General features: G+C 32.3%; 1 protein-coding gene across 1 annotated transcript in view; it reads left to right on the top strand.

Moving 5' to 3' along the window:
- Positions 1-24,287, top strand: part of TRIADDRAFT_33213 (uncharacterized protein) — a gene marked incomplete at both ends in the record, with an annotated part of 60,420 nt that overhangs the window by 23,405 nt on the left and 12,728 nt on the right. Inside the window, 2 exons of the mRNA XM_002117857.1 lie at positions 3,318-3,428; positions 3,589-3,705. Of these exons, the coding sequence (XP_002117893.1) occupies positions 3,318-3,428; positions 3,589-3,705 (228 nt within the window). The remainder of the gene's footprint in view (positions 1-3,317; positions 3,429-3,588; positions 3,706-24,287) is intronic.

The following is a 24,287-nucleotide window of genomic DNA, read 5'->3' as shown; positions in this document are numbered from 1 at the left end:
CATATGGATGAGGAAAAGGAAATGATAATCAGGGAGAAAAAAAATGCAAAGGTAGGGTAATGCTTAATAATATGACTTGATTAGTTACCGAACATTTCCACCTATAGTATAGACTCAAATATCGAAGTCTAACCGTGACTTAAAAATTTTGTTTCTTATTTACTTAAAAGTTGCATATAAATATGCTAATTGATGTTGTCGTATAAATTGCTTTCTTAGTAAAATTTCGTTCAATACACTCTTACATTCACAAGTTTATATAGTTCTATGACGTTTACATTAATTTCTCACTTCTATTCCATATTAAATTGCTTTCTTGCTAAACTTATGTCAATATAAATTTCTTTAATACCCTCTTACTCTCACAAATTCGTCTAGTACTACGTTGATCTCTTATTTCCATTCGAAATTAAAATATTTTCTTCGTAAACTTATATCAATATGAATTTGTTTAATACCTTCTTACTCTTAAAATTCATCCTAGTTCTACGTTGATCTTTTGTTCCTATTAGACATCAATGAATGCAAAGACAGTAAAATTTGTGCTCATCTCGGAAATTCAACATGTATTAATACGATTGGATCTTATGAATGCACTTGTGGTAATGGATACACCCAAAAAGACGAAAAATGCATTGGTAATAAAGCTAAATCGATGTAACAGTTGAATCTAGTATCAGTCTTCCCTTAGATCGTAGTCATACTTTCAATGCACGTATAATGCATCAAATTCTCATTATGATCTACAAAATGACCATCATTACCGAATGGATTCTCTTGCAATTCTCTTTTGCACTAGATGTTGACGAGTGTTTACTTAATACGGACAATTGCCATGCTAAAGCAACTTGTGCAAATACAATCGGATCCTTTTCATGCACATGTAAAGAAGGGTTTCGTGGCGATGGCTTGCAATGCAAAGGTATTACTAATTTACATTTCAATAAATTGATTAAATGCTGCAAAGATTGAAATTATCTATAATTTACCTGCTGTATGTGTTGTCTCGTAGATATCAACGAATGCGAGCTTGGTCTAGCTAATTGCAAAACAAATGCCTTTTGCATTAATACGAACGGATCTTATAAATGTGCTTGCAAGATTGGATTTATTGGCCACTGTGAGACATGTGAAGGTAACAACTCTACTACTTGTATTACCCTTGATCATTTAAGTTGAAGCTCTTACCTTTAATTTCTAATTTTTTTCACAACACGTTATTTCATCTACTCATTAAAATAATATGGTGATAATAAATCATAATAGATGTCAATGAATGCACAGCTGGTATAAGTAAATGCGATAAAAACGCAGCCTGCCAAAATACGATAGGATCGTATACCTGCAGTTGTAAGGAAGGACTTCATGGTGACGGTCGTATCTGCTACGGTAAATATAAATTCTGTTACTTTAGTTCGTATGATATAATGATGATCTCCTGGACTGGTAATTAACTTAGTAATGAAACTTTGCGACCTATCACAGATACCAATGAATGCTTTTTGGGCATTGACAAATGTCATAAAAATGCTAAATGTATCAATAAGTGGGGATCCTACGAATGTAAGTGCGAAACTGGCTATACTGGCGATGGCAAAACTTGTGTCGGTAAGCAATTCATTCGAGTAGTATTTGATCAGAGTTTATGATAAGAGAATTAATCACAAATTTATTTTCTGTATGGTCTAGAAAATGATTTAAAGTATCTTATCTATCATTTAATTTGCTAATAGATATCGATGAATGTCAAGAATCAGATAATGCCTGTAATTTCGATAGCAATTGCAATAACACGATTGGATCATATCATTGCAAATGTAAACAAGGATATATTGAGGGAATCGACAGAAACTGCCAAGGTTGAACTATGCAAATTATTAATTTGACTAGATTAGACGATGCTACCATTATATGCACTATAGTACTGTATTTAATCTAACCTTCTACTGTACTTATAATGACATCTTAGATATTGATGAATGTAAGATTGGCACTGCAGATTGTGCTGCAACCGCCGATTGCACCAATACACCTGGCACATATATATGCAAATGCAAACATGGCTATTCTGGCGACGGCAAAGTATGTAATAAAGTCTCCCCTCGATCTAATCCTATTGGTTGCAAAATTGGCGGTAGCGATTGCATTTCAACAGCTAAATGTGTATATAAAGCTGGTATATATAAATGCGTTTGTAAGAAAGGTTACATTGGAGATGGCACCCAATGCCAACGTACGTTGCGATCATTTTCAAAAGTCGAAATATCCAACTATTCTGGCATGCGAACTACCATAATATTTCAATATTAATGGAGAAATTTTCTTCCTTTATACAGAAATTAATGAATGTGATCTACCATCCATGAACAATTGCAGTAAGAACGCAAAATGTATCGATAATGATGGTGGATATACTTGTCAATGCAAAGCTGGTTTTATTGATTATAGTGTAGAAGGCAAAGCTTATGAATGCAATGGTAAAATTGATCTTTAAATAATTTGATAGTATATTCAGCTCAAGATGTAGCTGATAATTATATAATTATTGCAAAGTGATTCACTGCAGTGTGTTGATATTGCGGGCAGATATTGATGAGTGTACAGAAAAAACTGATGACTGCAGTAAAAATGCAGATTGTGTCAATACCCAAGGTTCTTATACCTGCACATGCAAGACTGGCTTTAGTGGTTCTGGTATCCAGTGCGATGGTAAAATGAATTACATTAGATTTGAAAATTTTAATTTCATTGACTTTACATTAAAATAAATTACGAAGAGTTTATTGTTGATATCGATTTTCACCGATTACAGATATTGACGAATGCACAATACCGAACGCGTGTGGAGAAAATTCGATATGCAGCAATGAACCTGGCAGCTTTCAATGCAAATGTCAAGATGGTTACGTTGCCATCAATGGAAGTTGCTTTAAAGGTACATTATCTTATATTAGTATTGTTCAGAATAGGATAAGAATATTTAGCGCATAACATCAATTCTTGCAACAGTATTTTGGACAGCATTCTTACGCTAAATGATCTTAAAAAATTTTTTCTTTAACTTTTAATTTTATGGCAGAATCTCCAAGTGATGTATGTCCAACCTCAATCGCAAATCAGTGCCATCCAAATGCTACTTGTTATTATGTAATGAGTGAATCTTCTTACCAATGCATCTGTAATTCTGGATTTAAAGGAGAAGGCAAACAGTGTCAAGGTAGATTCATCTTTAGAAAATAAAAGAATTCTTGGCATTTTCGTCCGCTACTTAAGCTCATTCAATAACTCAACTATTCATTTATTAAAAACTCCTTTAGACGTTGATGAGTGCAAAGAAAAACCAATATCTCCATCAGCTGTTTGCATAAATACTCCTGGGTCTTACAAATGCAATTGTAAACCAGGATATGAAGGCGCTTGCTTGTTATGTAGAGGTAAATTTACCAACGTTGTAGTAGAGAATGAGTACTAAATAAACTGCGATAAATGCAAATATTTACCTCCAAAGACACGAAAGTATCTTATATGATGCCTACATTTCAAACATTTATCATCTCAAACAAAAGCTCATTTATTTAATCTATTTAGACATTGACGAATGTACTACTGGAGAACATACCTGTGGCGGTAATGCAACTTGCATTAATGAACTTGGATCTTACAAATGCAAATGTAAACCAGGCTATAAGGGTGATGGTCAAACATGTACAGGTAATACATTACAAAGCGTAAGTGATATTTATGGTGATTTATGAGTACCCTAAAAGTGACCATCATCCTATATTTGTGGCTGTTACAATTTTTAGATGTTAATGAATGCTTAAATAGCACAACGAAATGCAGTAAAAATGCAGACTGCATTAATTTACCTGGTAGCTATAATTGTCACTGCCAATCTGGATATACCGGCAATGGAATTAATTGCATACGTAAGCAATATATCACCTATATAAGAATTTGTTAATAGAGGGCCACATTGAACCTAAAATGGCGAAATATTGTTGTCGCGAAAATACTTTCAATCTCAAAATAATATTTTGCAAAAATTATGGCTTGAATTGGAGAGCTAACACAATACTACAATACAGTATGTTTCACCTGTACTTCATCTTCTAACGTTATTTATCATTTCATATCCTTAGCTATCGATTTTTGTAGTCCTGGAGGTGGTAATGATTGTGGCAGCAATGCCAATTGTATCATTTTATCTGATGGTTCATACAAGTGCGAATGCAAACCGGGATTTAAAGGCGATGGACAAATTTGCAAAGGTATCGTACCGAGTATTTACTGTGGATTTAATTGCTTATTTAAATATTTGATAGTTGATTCAAAAAGACACTGATTGCTATATCTTTTTATGTATTGCTTACACTTTATCTACAATGAATTAACAACTTTCACTACTGCACTATAGACATTGATGAATGCACTGAAAGTAAAACTCCTCCCTGCCATAAAAATGCCACTTGCACAAATACTAAAGGTTCCTATTTCTGTCAATGCAAGCCTAATTATAGAGGAAATGGCACCGTTTGCGAAGGTAATTTTAATCTTCTGAATTTAAATTATGAAACATTTTGGATTAGTTATTGAGTAATATTGATCACCATTTTACTCATTGAATAAACCAGATATTAACGAATGTGAAGATTTCCAAACTTGTAAATTAAATCAAACATGCATTAATCTTGACGGTGGATACAAATGTTTATGTAAATCAGGCTACACGTTAACTGCTGATAAAAGTGCATGCGTTGGTAAGCTCATAATTTAGCTAAACGGACTCTATAGCTAATGACTTGCTAATATGCAATCTATCCTATTGACTGCAGTCACTGGATGCTGGCTAACAATTGATCTTGTTTTTCTTTATAAGATATCGATGAATGCAAAGCCAATTCCAAACTATGCCCTAATGGGTTATGTTTAAATTTACCCGCATCTTTCACTTGTATTTGCAAAGATGGTTTTAAGCGAGTAGGCGATGATTGCCAGGGTAAATTTTTTTACTATAGCAAACATTCTAAATGATCTGATTTAAATCAAACCGAAAGATGAATAACTAACTTGAACTAATTATATTGATCACTAGATAATAATGAGTGTACTGCAGGCTTAGATGACTGCGGCGAAAATGCTGATTGCACTAATACTGCAGGCAATTATACTTGTACTTGTAAGAACGGCTATACTGGCGATGGAAAAGACTGTACAAGTGAGTTTTTAAGAGTAATTTAGCTAAGGAAAAAAGACGAGCTAAATAAAATATCGTATAAATATGAAAAATGTTATATCATTAATGTTATTTATCTATATTATTATTTTACAATTTAGTTACTGTAAGAGGAGCTTGTAAATGAGTTGTTTTCATTACGCAGCTTATATATTTCCACTAATAACTAAAGATGCCATCATAATATGCGAACTTTACTAGCTCTATTCAGAGCTACGATCTAGGCTATGCTATTTCACATAGTCAGTTTTTACTTATTCATCTTAAGAGTTGCAGAACGATTCCATATTAAATCAAATATTATATACTCGTTTAATTTCACCTTACAATTATGAAACTTATTTTTACAATACTTTACATATCAATGAATATTATGGCTCTTCATTGTAGAAAAACAAGCAGAATCTTGCACTGCTGAGGATGAAAAGACTTGCGATGCTAATGCTATATGCACTAAAATCAACAACAACGTCAATTGCATCTGTAAGAATGGCTGGACTGGAAATGGCTATACCTGTACCGGTTGGTATTCCTGTTATATGTTTTGTAACTACGTTAAATCCAGTCTCACTATTCGAAGCTAAGAAAATCATGAAATGTTAATAATTTAAGATGTAATCATAAAACTGCTTTATATCGACTCTATTGGTAGATGTCGATGAATGTGCAACTAGGAAATATCAATGTAGTTCTTCTGCTGATTGCGTCAATACTATCGGAGCTTATCAATGTCAATGCAGGAAAGGATTTAGAGGCGATGGCAAATTTTGTGATCGTAAGTACTAATTTAGCATTGGCCTGAAAGTATCTTACAATAAAAGTTTTACTAACAATCATTATAAAATAGGTATTTGCAGACCAGGCATTTGTAAAATGCCTGGCAGTACATGCACCGTTAGTGAAAATAATCTACCTCAATGCACCTGTTCATGCCGATTTTGTTCTGAGCGAGAAGGACAAGTCTGTGGTACTGATGGAGCAACTTACAAAAGTGTTAAAGACTTAGAAATGCGCAACTGTATGTATGGAAGCATCGTTGGTATCGAATACTTTGGAAAGTGTGAAAGTAAGTCAACAGAGTCAATGAATTAAGATTGAAATCATTTGCTAGCTCTCCGTCCACAACATCGACTTATTTCGTTCCTTAATGTTATGATCTCTTCCAATTTTAATCAGCTTCTTGCAGTAATGTGATATGCAATCACAATGCGGAATGCAAGCAAAATCAGACATTCAATCGACCAGTCTGCATATGTCCACGATGTTCTCGTAATATTACGCGTAGATCTGACAATGAAGTATGCGGATCTGATGGTATCACTTATGATAGCGAATGCCACCTCAAGAATTCAAATTGTCGACATGCTAGAAATGTCCAAATTGATTACATCGGAAAATGTGACAACGGTAATAAAGATGACTATATATTTCTGGATTGAATGCTGTTTTATCATTGAAAATGCTAAAATAATACTGAAATATCATTAAAAAGTTCTACAAACTTCAATCATTTACGTAGATTGCCAAGTTTCTCAATGGAGTACATGGAGCACATGTTCATCTACTTGCGGCGATAGTCAAAAAGAACGTAATCGTAAAGTCATCAAAAATAATGGAAAGAAATGCCCACCATTAAAGCAATATAAGCCATGCAATCTACCAGCCTGCACTGCAGGTAAATAATAAAATTCATGATTATTTTTTTCAGATAGAGCATCACGACGATGCCTTCTAATTGTTTATAAATTCTATATTAGAACTTTGTCGAAATATTCAATGTCCATATCAAGCGGAATGTACTACCGATGATTCCGGTAGTGCTCGCTGCACATGCCGTAAATGTGGCGAAGTAGCAAAAGCCCCAGTTTGCGGTAGTGATAATATCGATTATGATAGCGAATGTCATCTACAAGCAGCTGCTTGCAATGACAAGAAAAATATTACTATATCTTATGAAGGCAAATGCGCTGACGGTAATAAAAGATTTGCATAACCCATCGAGATGTAGCTACTTGATTCTACTTTAAAACAGAGTCTAAGCTATACGATTTATGACTTGTTTCTAGGCGGTATTGGCAAACCGTTAGAGTGTCGAAGATTGGCTCAAAAGAATTATATCACTAATACTGAAGGAACATGCCAATCACAAAAGAAAATAAACGTTGGTAAATGTGAAGGAGGATGTAAACATGACAAGCATTGCTGTAAAGTTGACAAAACCAAAGTAGTAAAAGTAAATACATCATGTCGTAATGGATCTACTAAAAATATCTCTGTTTTAGTTATAAAATCTTGCATATGTCGTAATAACGAGTAAAGAATAGAATCATGCATTCAGTATCTTTAATTGAAAAGTACAGTATTAAATGTTATAGAGCAATGTTTATTCGAAGTCTGTTAAATTAGAATCAAAGCTAATATATTTATGGGCATTGATGAGATAATTTAAGTAGTAAATCTTTTAACCTGTGCAAGTATAATTTAGAAAGAATATTATCGATTTAGAATGGTTTCATTAAGCACTTCAAAATTGTTAACTTGATCTAATCATATACCTACGATCAAATTATTGTAATAATCTTAAATTTTTTCACTTCCGTGTATTCGTGAATTGTAGATTATATTTTCGTCTTGTTTAATGTCTTCAATATGTAGACAAAGTAGATGGTTTCAAAACCATTAGTTAGTAGCTATATTATTTAAGAACATAGAGATTATATTTCCAATATCGTAATCATTCTAAGCATATAAATTTATTAAACATATTGGTCAGCTAATTTTGACTATTTCCTAACCGCACATGAGTGAAGTTCGGCAAGGACGTAAATTATAGAATAAAATAATACAATTCTTAGGAATAGAAACTCTTATCGATTAAATAGATCAAATTAAACAGTCTTATGTCCATGCTATTTTAATTATGAGTTGAATGATGTTACGGGTCAGTTTCATAGAGTTAATTACACCATATCATCTTAAATAGAGAAATATTTTCAAAAGTAAGCATAAATTTTTGGATATGCTTCTTTAGAATATTATTTCTTTGCCTTGTCCATTTGTTAATCTTGCAAATTCAAAATTACTAAATAAGATTATAGAAGAATAAACATTAACTAAAGTACATATCCACGGCTTCATTGTATCTTTAAATATTTGTATAAATTATTGGCTGCATTGTAGCAAGTTTTCACTTACAACACATATTACTAAATATATCGTACAGAGCTAATCAATTATAACAGTATAAAAGAGTACCGGTAAGTTATTAACATGGTAATTTGAAATTTTTAATTCTACTTTTTGTTTTCACATTACAGTAAAAAGAAAATATTTTCTCATTACTTCAGATATCTTATGTTCGCTGCAGCAAAACGTCAAATTGGCATTCGTGATTCTTTCACTGCTACAAATACAAGATTCTGTACTTTTTATACACAGGTTGGTGAAAAGTATTACTCATTTTCAAAATAGAACTGTAAGCAACCGTATTTTTAAACTTGTTTATTAATGTTGGTGCTAAATAAGCGGTTACGGTACCGCACTTTTTAGTTTAACCTCCATATTAGAAATGGCAGACTGTACAATTCGATTATGTGAGATCATGAATATAAAAGATAGGGAAAATCTAACAGAAAAATATTATCAGTAAATTCGATGATCATCTTTAATAGATAGATTAGTAAGTAGGAAATTAAGAGGTGATAATGTCATAAGAAAGTATATAAATCCCTTACAGAAAGCTAAAAAGAATCGATAACATTCTATAGTATTTCCTAAGATTTTGTTTTGTATTTTACTATCTTAATGAAAATTATCATTAGTGGAGCTTTTCTCATCTTCTCTTAGATCACCCTAACAAATTATTGGTATTCTATTCAATAATCCATCTTCAATGGACTTAGTCTGAAGATTTTTCGCTAACTTTAACATTGCAATTTTTTAACCTTTTTGGACAGTCTATTAACCCTATAAAAGTTTCCAAGATTATTAATTTGAAAGCGTAATATCGTGGAATCTGAGTTTACGAATATCTATGGCATCTATTAATATGCGATGCAACATAGGGAATTCCTTAATCATTTGCTGACTATTGTACGTTTTCATTCTTAAAATTTATTAACATGACATCAATAAGATTTACCTATTTTTCTCATTTACTTGGTTACCATTATATAAAGACCTTACTCAAAGCATCCAATATACAGGAAATACTGGTCACGCTTACAGTTATGACACGTGAAGAAATTTTACATGGTCTCATTGTTTTTACGAGATTAATTTGACGATGAAATCTAAATTTATATCGACTAGAAAATGATAAATTTTCTATTTTAAGATCATTTTATCTACCATCTTTCACCTACATTGTATCTTTCAGTAGAACATCGTTGCTCTAAAATTATATTTGATTGATATGGTAGACGGAGCTTTTAAATTCTGCATTTCGTCTATCAAGTTAATTATATAATCGCTATATTTTTTAATCCTATAAATATAAATGTATGTTAAGGCATAAGATTTTAATTATTAAATATGCTAATAATTCAAGTAATAAAATCAACCCATTTTTCTATAATTCTTCAACTTAGCAAATGCCGGTAATATAGTTCAATCTGCATTTCCTATGTAATTATGGTCACACGATCTATCTATATGAATAGGTAAAGGCTTCTTTGTTTAACTAGAACAATGTACGGAAAATAACTATTTCGAATGAGGTAGATATAAAATTATTTATTATACTCATCTATCATATTGGTATTTTGAAATTTTTTTAATAAAATAGTTCTTCTATTATCTCTTTAGATAGATAGAAATAAAAAATACAGAATCATAATCTAGTATGAGAAAAATTCTTTCCCGCCGATATTATGAAGATTTTCGAAGCAACCTTATCTACTCGAAGTAAAATACTAACATGGATCTACAGAGCGATGAAATTAAATAGCTTCTAATGCCTATTGTGAAACTTGAATTTGGCATTTTGAAACATCAGCAATCTCATAGCTTAAAAGTCTTATTATATTACAGATCCGAAATCTATTAAGCTAGAAGTAACATTCAGCTGATATCCGTAGGTATTTTAAAATAATACCATAGAAGTAATGTACGTCACTCGAATTACAGTTTTGCTTCGTAAGTAGCATGAAATATAAAATTGAAATATTTGTAAGCCATCCGTTAGGAGTAAGGGAAGAAATGGATTACAAAATTAGTGCAAAATTCACAGCTAGAATTTATACCCATCGCATTACATATGATGGTAATCCATATAGGAGAATACTTAGATATCATAACCTATTCAATATTTTGAAAAATTGCATTTGAAGTATCGCGTGCACAATCTCCAGATTTTTCAAGAAAACAATGAGCCCGACATAATCAATTTTAACGCAACTTTTATTCCTTGCGAAATAAGCAATTTGCTACGGCTACCAATATCTGGAAAGAAATGGGAACAAAATATCTAATCATGTATATCCAATGATGCACTGTAATTAGATATTTATTCCACCAAATATTATCAATCCATATTCTTATGACTATACTATTGCACAACTTATCAACCTATTACCCAAATGCCATCATATCTCTCACATAAACGTAAAAAATAGGATTTTTTTGCCTTTTTTACAGTGTTTTTACGGTATTTATCTTTTCTGTTATTATTACAGGATCGCGTGCAAGCATGACGAAACTAATGAACTACCTGACCTAATCATGCAAATAAGCTACTACAGTTCGCTAAACCCTTCCTATTGGCTTGTGACAGCAAATCTAGATATAATCATCTACTCTTTTACCTTTAAATGTAATCGGATTAAGCAAAGTTTGAATACTGTTATTAATAGATTTAATATTTGATCTATACAATTAATAAATAACAATCAGGGTAGATAAATTTCATTCATGAAGGATAAACTTAGTCCGATTTGATATTGGATTACTATTAGGATAAAATTTATATCAATCTTTGTCATACAACCGACTTTTTTATGCTTTATTTGATTGCATAAAAGCAATAATAATTTATACAAAGTGATTCTCTTTAGACAGTGATTAGTTCTATAGTTACAACCTAAATATAATTGATTTGAATAGTTAGGATTGTGCAGTATTATTGTACAACCGCATTGATTTATTTACATGGAAGCTGAAGTATGATAAATTATTGACATGCTTCTAAAGCCCATCTGCAACTAATGGTAAACAAAATCAATACAGTATCACGGACATCACTCCATGATAAAACTCTAAATAGAAGTTAAAACTAGTTGATTTATCGGTTTACGAATATAATAAAGCTTGCACACACGCAGATTAAGATTACGAAATGAAGCATATATGTATAAATTTATACATCTATATGGGTTTCTTTCTAATTCTAGCCTTCATCCTCTTTGTCTTCCTTGCCGTAACCTAATATATTGACGGTTTCTTCTCACTTAAATAAGAAGTATTTTAGAAAAGCAGAGACTTGATATAACTAGCAAGCTTATCAATTTATAATCTATCTATCGAAAAAGAATTAAAGTTACCGCCAATTAATAAAATGAGAACTTCAAAAATTTTTCATAAAATGATGGAATCACACTAACTGCACGAATAAACGCATAATGCTAAGAAAAATACTAGTTTAATGAAATCTTTAGAAAAAAACGTGGCAGTACAGTTAAGTGGTAAACACTACATATAAATCTTGGCATTTAGTAAAAAAGCTTATTTAGAAATAAATACTCGTCACAGATAAACCAATAGCATTATTAAGCGCAGATGCTTTTGAAATAGGCAATCAATTTTACTCCTTTCATGCCGTCATAAATTACTTTTAAAATCCACGTGCAATAGTAACGTGCCTTTTAGTCACATTAGCAATAGTACTAGTACCTAAACCACAAATATCTATCTTTATTTTACGTCTTTTAGACCCTTATTGCTCAAATCTAGATATTTACGCTTGTCCACATGAGTATTATCATACTATATCACAGCATAATCGCAATCTTCAATCAACTCTAAGTATGGCACCATACTTTGAGCTCACTAAGTTTAAAGCGAACAAATATAAAAAATGAGACTCCACTGTAGATATGGCATATATCTATTAAATTCATGACAAAGTAGTCAGCAGATTTAATAAATGCAGCAGTTTTTTAGTTTAAGTTAAGTGATCTGATAAAGCTTTTATAATTCCTACATTGTAATATCATAAGCGATCCTCATCCAAATTATTAAAATTAGATCTTTTTATATAGCAGAAGTGACATCCAATATCAAGCATATAAAGATAATGGGCAGTATTTGGGCTTTTACCGGTTATTAAGATTTTTTTAAAAGTTCTACACCCCAAATGTAACCAGAAGTAACTTTCGATCAGGATTAACATAAATTAAATTGATGGTGTTAAAGCTGTGTTGAAATTTGGTATAGTATACAGTAAATGTTGTATACTCTAACTTAGTACTATTACGAATACGCACGGATATCATCCTGCGGTACAACATAAGACAGGGTAGCTATATCGGTACTTATTATCATAAGAGAACCACATCCAATCAATTGATCTGACTTATCTGTAACCAACCTTTAGCCGAAAGACAACATACTTATAATGGTGCACATCGTACGAAGAGGCTCTTGAAGGGTTCTAGTGTTAAGGGATACTCTCAATGTAGCAAGGTACTTGATATCGATTGTGGAGAGCATTATTGGTGTATAACCTCTTGCATTGCTAAGAGTAGTTCTAATTTGATTTGGATAGAAGTCAATAAACGTAACGTGTAAAGATTACATAAATACATATTACTTCATTCCTTAATCTTTACCGGAGTACATCGATATCAAGTCACATTTACATAGATATACATCAAGGGCTACAATTATAACAAGCTGTTTACAAGATATTAATGGAGCCGCGTGAGAAAGTTTTTAAAATAGAAGTACCATTTTATAAATATAATGCGACAGATAGTATAAAGCTTTGTACGCATTAATTCATCGACAAAATAGATTTATTGATATCTGTATTGAAGCATAAAAATTAGATTATTAATGGGACTGCTATCTAAGAGATGTATCATAGATTTCGATATGCAATACTGATTAATTATTATCAATGCACTGGAAATAGCAGATTATTTATCCAGGTCAATAATTTACTGAGAAAATTGATCTTTAAATTCCTCTCTAATCCAATGTCCGCATTTAACAAACCAAAATGATCTCTGCAACCATTTTAATAATAATTTCGCAATATCGTATTATTTATACATGAACTCGCACTAATAACTTTTTCATTTAATGCTAATTCAGTCAATACTGGCATATATTTATACTCTTCTATGACTTTAATCAATATTATTTAGAATTCATGGAATTATTTAGTAAGATGTAGTGTCGCACGCGACGAACTTAGTTATTTGAAACAATTTATATTATAATACTTTTCATAATGATTCTAATTTAGACTCACCTATCTTGCTTTAGGCAAAAAGGGTCATTAAATATTGTCCTGAAGTGAATAACGACCAATGAGACTACAGTAAATCTCAATTTCAAGAGAATTCGCGTGAATATTATCATATGCACCAGAAATATTATTTTTCCCAAGCCTAATCACAGGCAATCAAATAATTACTCATCTTAGAGTAACTAAATTAGCTGAATAACACTTAAGTAAAACAATTAGTGTTATTTTTTTGGTCAGACGACAACATTCAATAAGTCCAAATACCGCTTCTAATTTCTTAACAATGTGTAAAAGTGAGAATTAAAATCTCCTGAATGATTTAATTATCTTGAATTCTACTTTCAATAATAAAATAATAAAACTTGTAGCAACATCTGGATTTGATGAATAATACTGACTCTGGCTATTATTAATTAATATCCAACTTAATTACTACAAAAAGTGGTCGATCTCAATTTTGCGAATCAGAACTATCCTAAGATTACCGTTAGATGGTTACAATATTTGGACATAAATATGCGTAAATTTTTAGTGCTAATTTTCTTGGTTAGCATTATATCCAATGCCGCAGGTAAGTTAATTCGAACAGTATTTTTGCACTTTTTCGTATTTAATCTCGCTAAATAATCCAATTATTAATCTATTAAGAAATTAAGTATTAATTTCTTTCCATTTTAATTGATCATCTCGCTGTGATATCGCTAAAACGAGGATATTGCCAACACAAAGATCTCATTTATTAAAACTAAAAATTTTACACCTTCAGCTATCACATCCAACACAAAACCTTGCTGTAGTATTATATTAAATGATCAGCTTGGAACATGATTCTTCTCTAATCATTTTAATTTAATTCTAAGTAAAATTTCAATATTCTCTTTACTTTTTCGACATATAAATACCATGAGTGAATTTTATGGAAAAGGCTAGATTATTAATTATATCATTTTCTAGAAATATTAGCTAGTATATATACATCCGGTTACATATTTTTATTTGACTGAAATACCATCTACAACTGAATCTCAGTAATCACGTTCATATCGTAAAAAGAACTAAGAGCAAAAGAAAGTAATTTTACGTTTTCGCTTAAGATTCGATTTAAACCTCGTATGAGCGAATTTATCAGTACATTAGTAAAGAATCTACTTAATGTTGGTTATTTTCAGTTATGCTAAATTAGACTGAAATTGAATTGAAGAGAATTAATAGGAATACAAATGATCGTCAGCCTTATTTTGATGTAAAGTCTCTTATCATGCTATTGCTTTTAAAATAGAATGGAGCAAATATCCTAGAATTAATAAATATTACCTGTATTGCAACTATCTTAACTACGTCTCTTGTAGCAGATTGAAAGTTTAATCTTTGCAGTTAAAAAGCTAATACCAGGGGCTAGGTTTAGTTATCTGATTTAAAACTTCGAACTTGTAGCTTTAACAATCCATTTCCGGGCGCAAAGTAAAACCAAAATTTATTCGAATTATTATCGAAATTAGTACTAAATCTAAGTAAGAACACCCCATATCGTCCCATTTACACTTTGTTGTTCTAAATGAAAATGAGACCGAAGGAGTTTAGCCAAAATGCCATTTAAACTTTATAATTAATAAAAATCTTACCGTATAACAGTTTTTACGGTTTACTTTACCAGTTAAAATTAAACAGAAGAAAAATACGTTTAGAATTAGTGTTACAGTTGACCTTTAATTTGACTATTGCAATTATACACATTGAGCTTTAGTAAACTATTCTATTACGCTAAATCCACTTAAAATATCTCATCTACTTCACTTTAGCTCGTCGTCCAACTGCGCTAAAGAATTTAACATATAATGATCGCCTAAGTGAAAACTGAATAAATTTTTAATTTTGATTTAAACTACATGGCCTTGTAGCTTTAGCAATTTCAAAATTTTAACTAAAGATATAGGTAGTAAGAAGCATGCCCTAAATAATATGAATACCACTTCTACCTTCGATTTAAGAGGGTTATCTTTAAAGCGTTATAAAATAGTTCCCAGCTACACTCATTCTTTGTAATTTAAGTTAATGCCATAAATATGACTTATTACTTCAGTCACTTGAAACAATAAGAAGATTTTCATTTTTAATAAATTATCTCTTCAATATATAGATAGTGCGTTATCTAATTAATAGTCCTAAAAAATTTTCAATTCCTTTTCCCATTTGACTGAATATAGGGCATAGTAAGTCTAATAGTAGATATGGCGGTAAATCCGTATGTAATAAATGTGACAAAAATGCAAGTTGCAAAATGTTAGGTGGCCGGTGGTATTGCTCTTGTAAAAGTGGTTTTACTGGCAATGGATATCATTGTAATGATATGGATGACTGTAGAAATAAGCCATGCGATCAAAACGCGGTATGCCATAATTCAAGAGGTTCATATACCTGCAAGTGCAAGTATGGATTCGAAGGCAGTGGAAAAGTCTGCAAGGGTTAGCCAAGAAAATAACAACTATTGATTTAATCTACTAACATAACGAAACAAGTGTATTCATAGTGTTAATTTCTTTACTTCATGATCCTTAATTGATAATATATTACAGCTACAAAATACCTCGATTACGAATTTATAAAATCAAAGGAAATCGATCCAATGCTATCGCTCTTAACAAAAATATTGATGCGTCCGTAAATTTAATATAACACTAGATATCAACGAATGTACCAGCAACCGACATCGCTGCAGCAAGCATAGCCAAAGCTGCGTTAATACCATAGGATCATATCGTTGTAATTGCAAACTTGGCTTCCAAAGTAGCGGTAGCAACCAGTGTAGAGGTAAGATTGATTCTGAGTAACCTTATATTATATGAACAAACAGAGTTTTCCTATACTATCTCAATTATTCCAATTGTGTGTTAACAGAAGTCATAACACGATGCTTCAAATTTATTATGACAGTCAATTCGATTACTATTTTTATACATTTTGACCATATTTTGCTAGAAAACAAAATCTTTTGTTAATTTACCTATTGAATAATTATTATTATGCAGCACATTCTTATTTATATAAGCAGTGGGCTATGAGCTGAATTTGCTATTAATCTCTTTGAAAGTAGTTTTGCTACTATGCCATGATAGATTATCTTTTACCATGATGGCATAGTAATCTACTTTTCTGTTCATTCTACCAAAATTTAATCAAGATCATACCTTAAGAATGAGTACAGGAGACAGAGATCTCAAACATACTGCCATTAAAATGCCTAAACAAATCATTCATCAGCATGACAGTAATTTTACACAATTATCTTCGAAATAATTTTATGTAGTACTTTAAATAGTGTACAATATTCTTCTGTTTAACTTAATTAATTGAGAAGACTATGTCATGTAGTTGACTTTTAGCGAATCATACAATGCTGGTGGAGTTAAGTTTATTTGTATTATAATTATGCGTATGTTAAATTGCGTTACAACATCTAATTTAATCAGTCTGTACCCCGTGATAGTTTAACCTCAATACGAAATCTAAATCTACGACATAACTCAATCATTGCTTTATCCCTTACTGTAATTAGCTTTCAATACTAACAATATACAAATGTCGAAATCATTATTGCAATAATTAAAATGTAAAATACATCAACTATGCACCTAATAATTTTTACTCAAAGATGAAATAAAAGGCATGCAAGAGGACTCACAGCACGTCTAGTCAATGACTTTACTAATTAATAACCTTAGGGTAACAATTTAAATTTCTGGTATTTGCTGTAGTTAATCATCAACTGTATTTAATATGCAATTAAGTGTTGTTATTAAATCTTATAGCCATAAGCTAAATTTCATAAAAGAATAGAACCGGAATCAGATTTAAAATAAATAGAAAATAGGGTGAACGAGTCTTTTCTCCACAATAAACATAGTGTACACCACACGAAAATAAATAATAGAAATCACGCGACGATTCATTTTGTTCACAAAATGATCAAGCTGGTAGAGTGATGATGATAAATTGATTATTTATATTTTACGGCATTGCCTTCCGATTTTGCAATAGATATAAATGAATGTCTACCCAACATCAATCCCTGCAATATGAGAAAATCGGTATGTCAAAATACTTATGGATCGTATAAATGCGTTTGCCGTCATGGCTATAAGGTGTTCAACGGTAGCTGCATAGGTAATGCTATAAATTCTGCAATTCTTTAACGGATATCTTTCACCAAATGTTTGAGATATTCATAGACAGGATATTTTCTATAGCTTAAAATTTTGATACTGAAAAAACATTAATGGGCTGCTGCCTTCTTCATGTTTTTATTGTCCGAATAGACATTGATGAATGTAAAATTAGTAATCCATGTCGAGGCACGGCAACATGTGCGAACACAGATGGCTCTTATACGTGCCGCTGTAGAAATGGCTACCAAGGAACTGGACGATCCTGCTACAGTAAGCAATTATTTATTCGATAACTTGATAGAGTCATTGTTCTTTACCATCGAATTAATGGACTTCAGCCGATTAACAGTTAATTAATCAAATTTAAGTATCATTTTCAATCAATGTAACTCGACACTTCAGAAGGAGCAACCCAGTTTTATATTATTCCGCCATTGAAATCCTTCATGTAATATTAGTAAACCTTAATTCCTAATGACACAAAGTTATTTAAATACCATTTGCAATCAATATAGCTCAATTGTTGAGAAAGAGCAGTCCAGTTTTATATTATTCTGCCACTGAACCCCCACGCGTATTAATAAATTTTAATTCCTAATAACATAAAGTCATTTAAATACCATTTTCATCCAACTTAACTCAATGGTTCGGAAGGAGTAGTCCAACTTCATATTATTCCGCCATTAAAATCCTTCATGTAATATTAGTAAACCTTGATTCCTAATAACACAAAGTCATTTAAATACAATCTATATGACCTAACTGTTCAGAAGGAGCAGCCCAATTTTATATTATTCTACTATCAAAACTCCCCTTCTCATATCAGTAATTCTCAATTCCTATAACACAAAGTTGCGAAATTCACAGTACTTCTTGAAGTAAATATAACTATAAATTTCTCACTAAATCGTATAGTATAACCTATGCCTTTAAAAATGATAGTTACAGTATAATTACAACTGATATGTATTTTGAAACTACTTCGCAAATGAAATTTGTTATTTATAATGCACAGTATTAATATTTCGAAATCTTACTTATATGGAAATACCACTAATGTAAGCAGAGCAAATTACCTTTTTATCTCGTGAATTGTATTGTAAAATTAAGACTATTGAATAACGTGAACTTCTCCATTATGTTATAATCTACTGAGGGAATGCTTGAAATTAAACAATCTTCTAAGACAGTGAATAACATATTAATGAAGATTGTAAATGATAATTTGGAATAATTTTTAACATTAGCATCCAATTCCATTGCCTTTAGATATCAATGAATGTAATACGAGAACGCATAACTGTCATGTTAATGCAAGCTGTCATGATACACAAGGATCATTCCGTTGCAATTGTAATGATGGCTTCCATGGAAATGGTACTTCATGCGAAGGTATATTAATCATTTAGGCCTTTCATCAATTAAAAAATGGTGACTGTTACAACATAACCAAAATCAAACTTTTGTCTAATATTATAAACAGCGCGCATGATAATTTGCAATTTTATTCATAAACTATTGCTTAGATATTGATGAATGTACATCCCAAATGGCGCATTGTGACGAAAATGCTGTTTGTGTCAATGTGATTGGTACTTATTTGTGTAAATGTAAAACTGGATATGTTGCTAGCGGGAGAACTTGTGTCAGTAAGTAATACTAACAACTTTATTTCATTAACTTGACCATGATCGGATTAATAGAGGTCATGAAATTTATTTGTTATGTCAATTACAGAGGCCGTTAACGAATGTGCTAATGGTAAACATCAATGCGATAAGTTAGCCATTTGTACCGATACTCCTCTCTCCTATACTTGTAAATGCAAAACTGGTTATATTGGTAATGGAAAGCATTGTCAAGGTAAGTTTTAAAATTAGGTGAAGGATCTCACTTCCTAAAATCGACAAGATCGCTAACAGTTAGCCTGTAACTAATCATCTCCCATAACTCCTGTTTTAGACATCGACGAATGCCGAGTACGAGCTCATCGATGCCATAGCCAAGCTATTTGCAACAATAACCCTGGCTCGTATAAATGTCAATGTAAACCTGGATTTAAGGGTGATGGATTTCAGTGCACAGGTATAAATTATATTGCTAGATTTAATCTTATTTCAACAACGCGTATGTAAATTACCCAAATTGGTCTCAACTCAAAAATCTTACTAACTCTATTAGATATAAATGAATGCGCACAATCCAACTCGACATGTCATTCTCAGGCGAATTGCTTTAACATGCCTGGAAGTTATAGATGCGCTTGCAGACCAGGATATAAAGGAGATGGAAAAAATTGTGAGAGTAAGTTTTAAATTTCAAACAAGTGATTTGAAATTTATCCATACAGCAGAAATAACTACAAATGCCCTACCATGGAAAATAAAAAATCTCTGAGACAATTTTAAATTTAGATAGCTCAATTACAGAAGCAAATTGCAACGATATTTCTAGCTAATCCACTTAATAAGGCATTCGATATCTTGAAATATTTTTACTTTAGAAATACCGATTTCTTGCGATGAGATTAAAAAGAAGACAAAAACCAAAGCCAACGGCTATTTCACTGTCGACCCAGATGGCTCTGGACCAATTGCAGCATTTAAAGTTTACTGCGATATGTCGCACCATTCTTTTGGAGTTGGTGTAATTTCACATAATCGTTTATGCGGAAACGTAAGCTTATTACTGTAGAAAATTGTTTTGCTCAATGTCAGATACCGTTGAAGTAATCGAACGCGCTTAGTAAACCAAGAATACATGATTACAAATTTGACTCACAGCCATACAACACAAAAATAATGCATAACACGTAGAAACATCAAAGATTATAATTATTGCAGTAAATTAAGGTGATCTGGTAAAATGGAGTATCAAGGATACAATATATAAATAAACATGTTAAGGTTTAAGATGACTAGAACGAATATTCAATGTATACAGCTAGTCCAGGGAAAAAGAACTTTTTGAAACTGGTGTAAACCTATGCAGTATAGCTTCGTTAAATGTGAAATTCTTATGCAATTTCTTATTCGCTCACTTAAGGGCAAATTACGCATATCTTATAGAAATTTTATTCGATATTTATGTAAGCCAATTCCATTTACTATTGCACTGCAAAGTAGTAATCTTAACTCCGAGAAAAAGTACGGCATTTCAAAATGAAATACAGTAAGACTTTGATTTCTTGTTAGCAAAGTCTGCAAACGAAATTAAAGAGCTAATGTTCAATTTTTCGTCGTGTATGGCGTCTGTGCAAGCCATATTTGTTATATCGTTAAAATTTACATTTCTGTAGTCATGTTTTACACCAATAAGCCTATTACCAAAGACAATAATTTTCAATTTCTTTTCTAGGTCAAAGGATACAACTATAATGGTGCCGGATCTTACAGAGTATCTGTTCAGTATTACAGTGCCTCCTTACAGCAAGTCGTCGCTTACGTTAAAATGTCTAACTTTTGCTATCAAGAACTCTCCTATACATGTCATAATTCTCGACTTATGACCTCTAATTCCTATAAATATGGTTGGTGGGTCGATAGAAATGGAAATGCTAAGAACTACTGGGGCGGTGTAACCGGAAATGAGCAAGGATGTGCATGCGGCATCACAGGTTACTATTGGACAAAACACAAATTCTCATTGCATTTAATTGTCGTTGATGGTTCTGATCTGATCTTTCGTATATTGCATAACTATGATTTAAGATTAAATCAATAATGACAATTGAATTTTAGGTTCTTGCCGTAGCCCTGGCGCTGCTTGCAATTGTGATGGTAGACATGGGCAAACTAGTGATGGAGGACTGATTATTGACAAGAATGCATTACCAGTTAAGGAACTACGACTTGGCGATGCAAAACCGCCTCGAGAAGGAAAATTTTCTTTGGGCAAGCTCTACTGTTCTCCCGTTCCAGTTGGTTCGTACCTATGACATAAATAATCGAATAATCGTGTGTTGAATCTGAAATGATTTAAACCGAAATTTTATAAAATTACCACACTGATTTAAAAATTAAATTTCCAACACCTTAATTAGGAATATTTAGAGATTGTGAAGCAATTAGACAACGCAATCCAAATTCTAAAAGTGGATCTTATATTATTGATCCAGACGGTACGTAACTATTAAAAGCTGCTCTGAAATTATGGATTGAAGCTATACTTTCTTTCTGATGATATACTACTGTTCTAAATATACTATTCACAGGTTCAGGTGGTGTTGAGCCATTTACTGTCTATTGCGACTTTGATACCATAAAAGGCCTAGGGATAACAGAGATTAGACATGATTTAGCGGAAGTGATTCGGCTCCGCTCTGGCAAAGAAGATTCGTATAATCAAGATGTACGATATAATGGAGTCGATTGGCCTCAGCTGACTGCCTTAACTAAAGTGTCCGGATTTTGCTCGCAATATATCAATTTTGAATGCGTTAACGCGCCATTATTTAAAGGAACTCGTTCAAGAACTTTTTGGGTTTCACCAAAAGGAGAGAAGGTCGATACTTGGGGCAATAGTATAACCAAATTCTATAAAGGTTGTCCATGCGGCTACAGCAAAGTATGTGCTGGTGGACCAAACCAAGTATGCGATTGCGATCTTGAAGATGGTAAAAGACGCCGAGATGGTGGACTAATTACTGACAAGGATAATTTACCAGTTAAAATTGTTAGATTTAATTCCATGGTAAAATCAAATAGTGCCGCTAACTTTACACTTGGCTCGCTAAAGTGTTCATCACGTCAATTTGGTATGTTAGAATCCATTCAGTTAAGAATATATCATAATTAACTGTAAAGTACAATCAGTAATTTGTGGCTTCCGTTTATCTCGTTAGCTCATATATTTGGTTGCTCTATAGAGTACATTTTTCTCAACGTAGCATGCCTCTAAGTAAACTTGATTTATTAAATCATCTTGCATAAACTATAAAGGTATACCAAGAACCTGCCAAGAGGCTTTTGATGCTGGACATAGATATAGTGGAACTTACCTTATTGACCCTGATGGCCCTGATGGTAAGTCTTTGCAGCTCAATTTTTATTCATCAGCTCTTAAAGTACCTGTTTCATAAATTCTTGTATCATTTTGCTCGATGATGAAATAGGCAATTCTCAGCCGTTCTATGTTCGGTGCGAAATGCATGTTGATCCTGACTATGCTTTAACCATTCTAACTCATACGAAACAAGACTCAGTCCCAGTGAACAACTCTCGATATGTACATTCGATAGATTATCGTGTAAGCTATAGTCAAGCAGTCAAATTAGTCGAAGTATCAGCAGCTTGTGGCCAAGAATTAGTCTACGATTGTCAAAAAGCTCCCATGTATGTCAAAGCTGGTAGACGTCAAAGCAGCGTCTGGTGGCTTGACAGAAATGGTAATAAAATGAACTATTGGGGAAATTCACGGCAGGATTTTAAAAGTGACTGTGGTGTTGATGGCAAATGTAGCGGTGGTAAAAACTTTGGCTGCAATTGTGATAAAGGCGACAATGTTTTACGCCGTGATAAAGGAATCGTTAAAGATCGAAGGAGGCTTCCAATTAAAGGAATAGAAGTCGAGGGTATATCAGGAAATCAATATAAAGCTGTTCGAGTTGGCCGATTGATTTGCTCAGGTATTAAATTTAATAAGATCCTAACAATCCTACGCAAAGGTAGAATCATGTTAATGAAAATGAAGATGTCTTGTCAAATATTCTATTTACGGTACAGACATCTAATGAATACGTAAAAATATTATTACAGATATATATAACCTGCATGCACCTTTATAATCAAGCTTATCAGAGTGATCATAGTATTACAGTCACTTTGGATCGACGATTAAAGTAAACATACGAATATTTACGGTAGCAAAACCTAATGAGTACTTTGAAATATGTTTATAGATATATATGCTGCATGCGCTTATATTCCCGGCGCTAAACGTAAAGGTAGCTCTTCATTAACCACGATCGATCCTGATGGTATTGGTGATCTAAAACCGGTAAATTCTAGAATCAAAGTAATACTTTACTTTGCACTGTGATTGCATAATGATTATTTTCTTCTGCTTGTTCAATAATTTAGTTTTATGCACGATGCGATGGATTTACAACCGTGATTCAACACAATATTCCTGCTGCTGGTGTGCCACTTCATCGATTAAACAGACCTGATGCTCATAAATCCCCTGTTGAGTATCAACATGCTGACTTGGATCAGCTAAAGCAGCTGATCGACGTATCTCAATCTTGTATCCAAGAAGTCAAATACCAATGTAGGCATGCTAGATTGACCGATAATTCTGGTAATTTAATGAGTTATTGGGTATCTCGCCAAGGTGTTAACATGAATTACTGGGGTGGCAGTGACGGTTGGACAGGTTGCTTATGTGGAATGAGCGGTACTTGTGTCGGAGGCCCGAA

Source organism: Trichoplax adhaerens, genomic scaffold (genome assembly GCF_000150275.1).
Source record: "Trichoplax adhaerens TRIADscaffold_31 genomic scaffold, whole genome shotgun sequence".
In the NCBI taxonomy this organism is placed as follows: Eukaryota; Metazoa; Placozoa; class Uniplacotomia; order Trichoplacea; family Trichoplacidae; genus Trichoplax; species Trichoplax adhaerens.
This window is presented reverse-complemented; position numbering and strand designations above follow the sequence as displayed.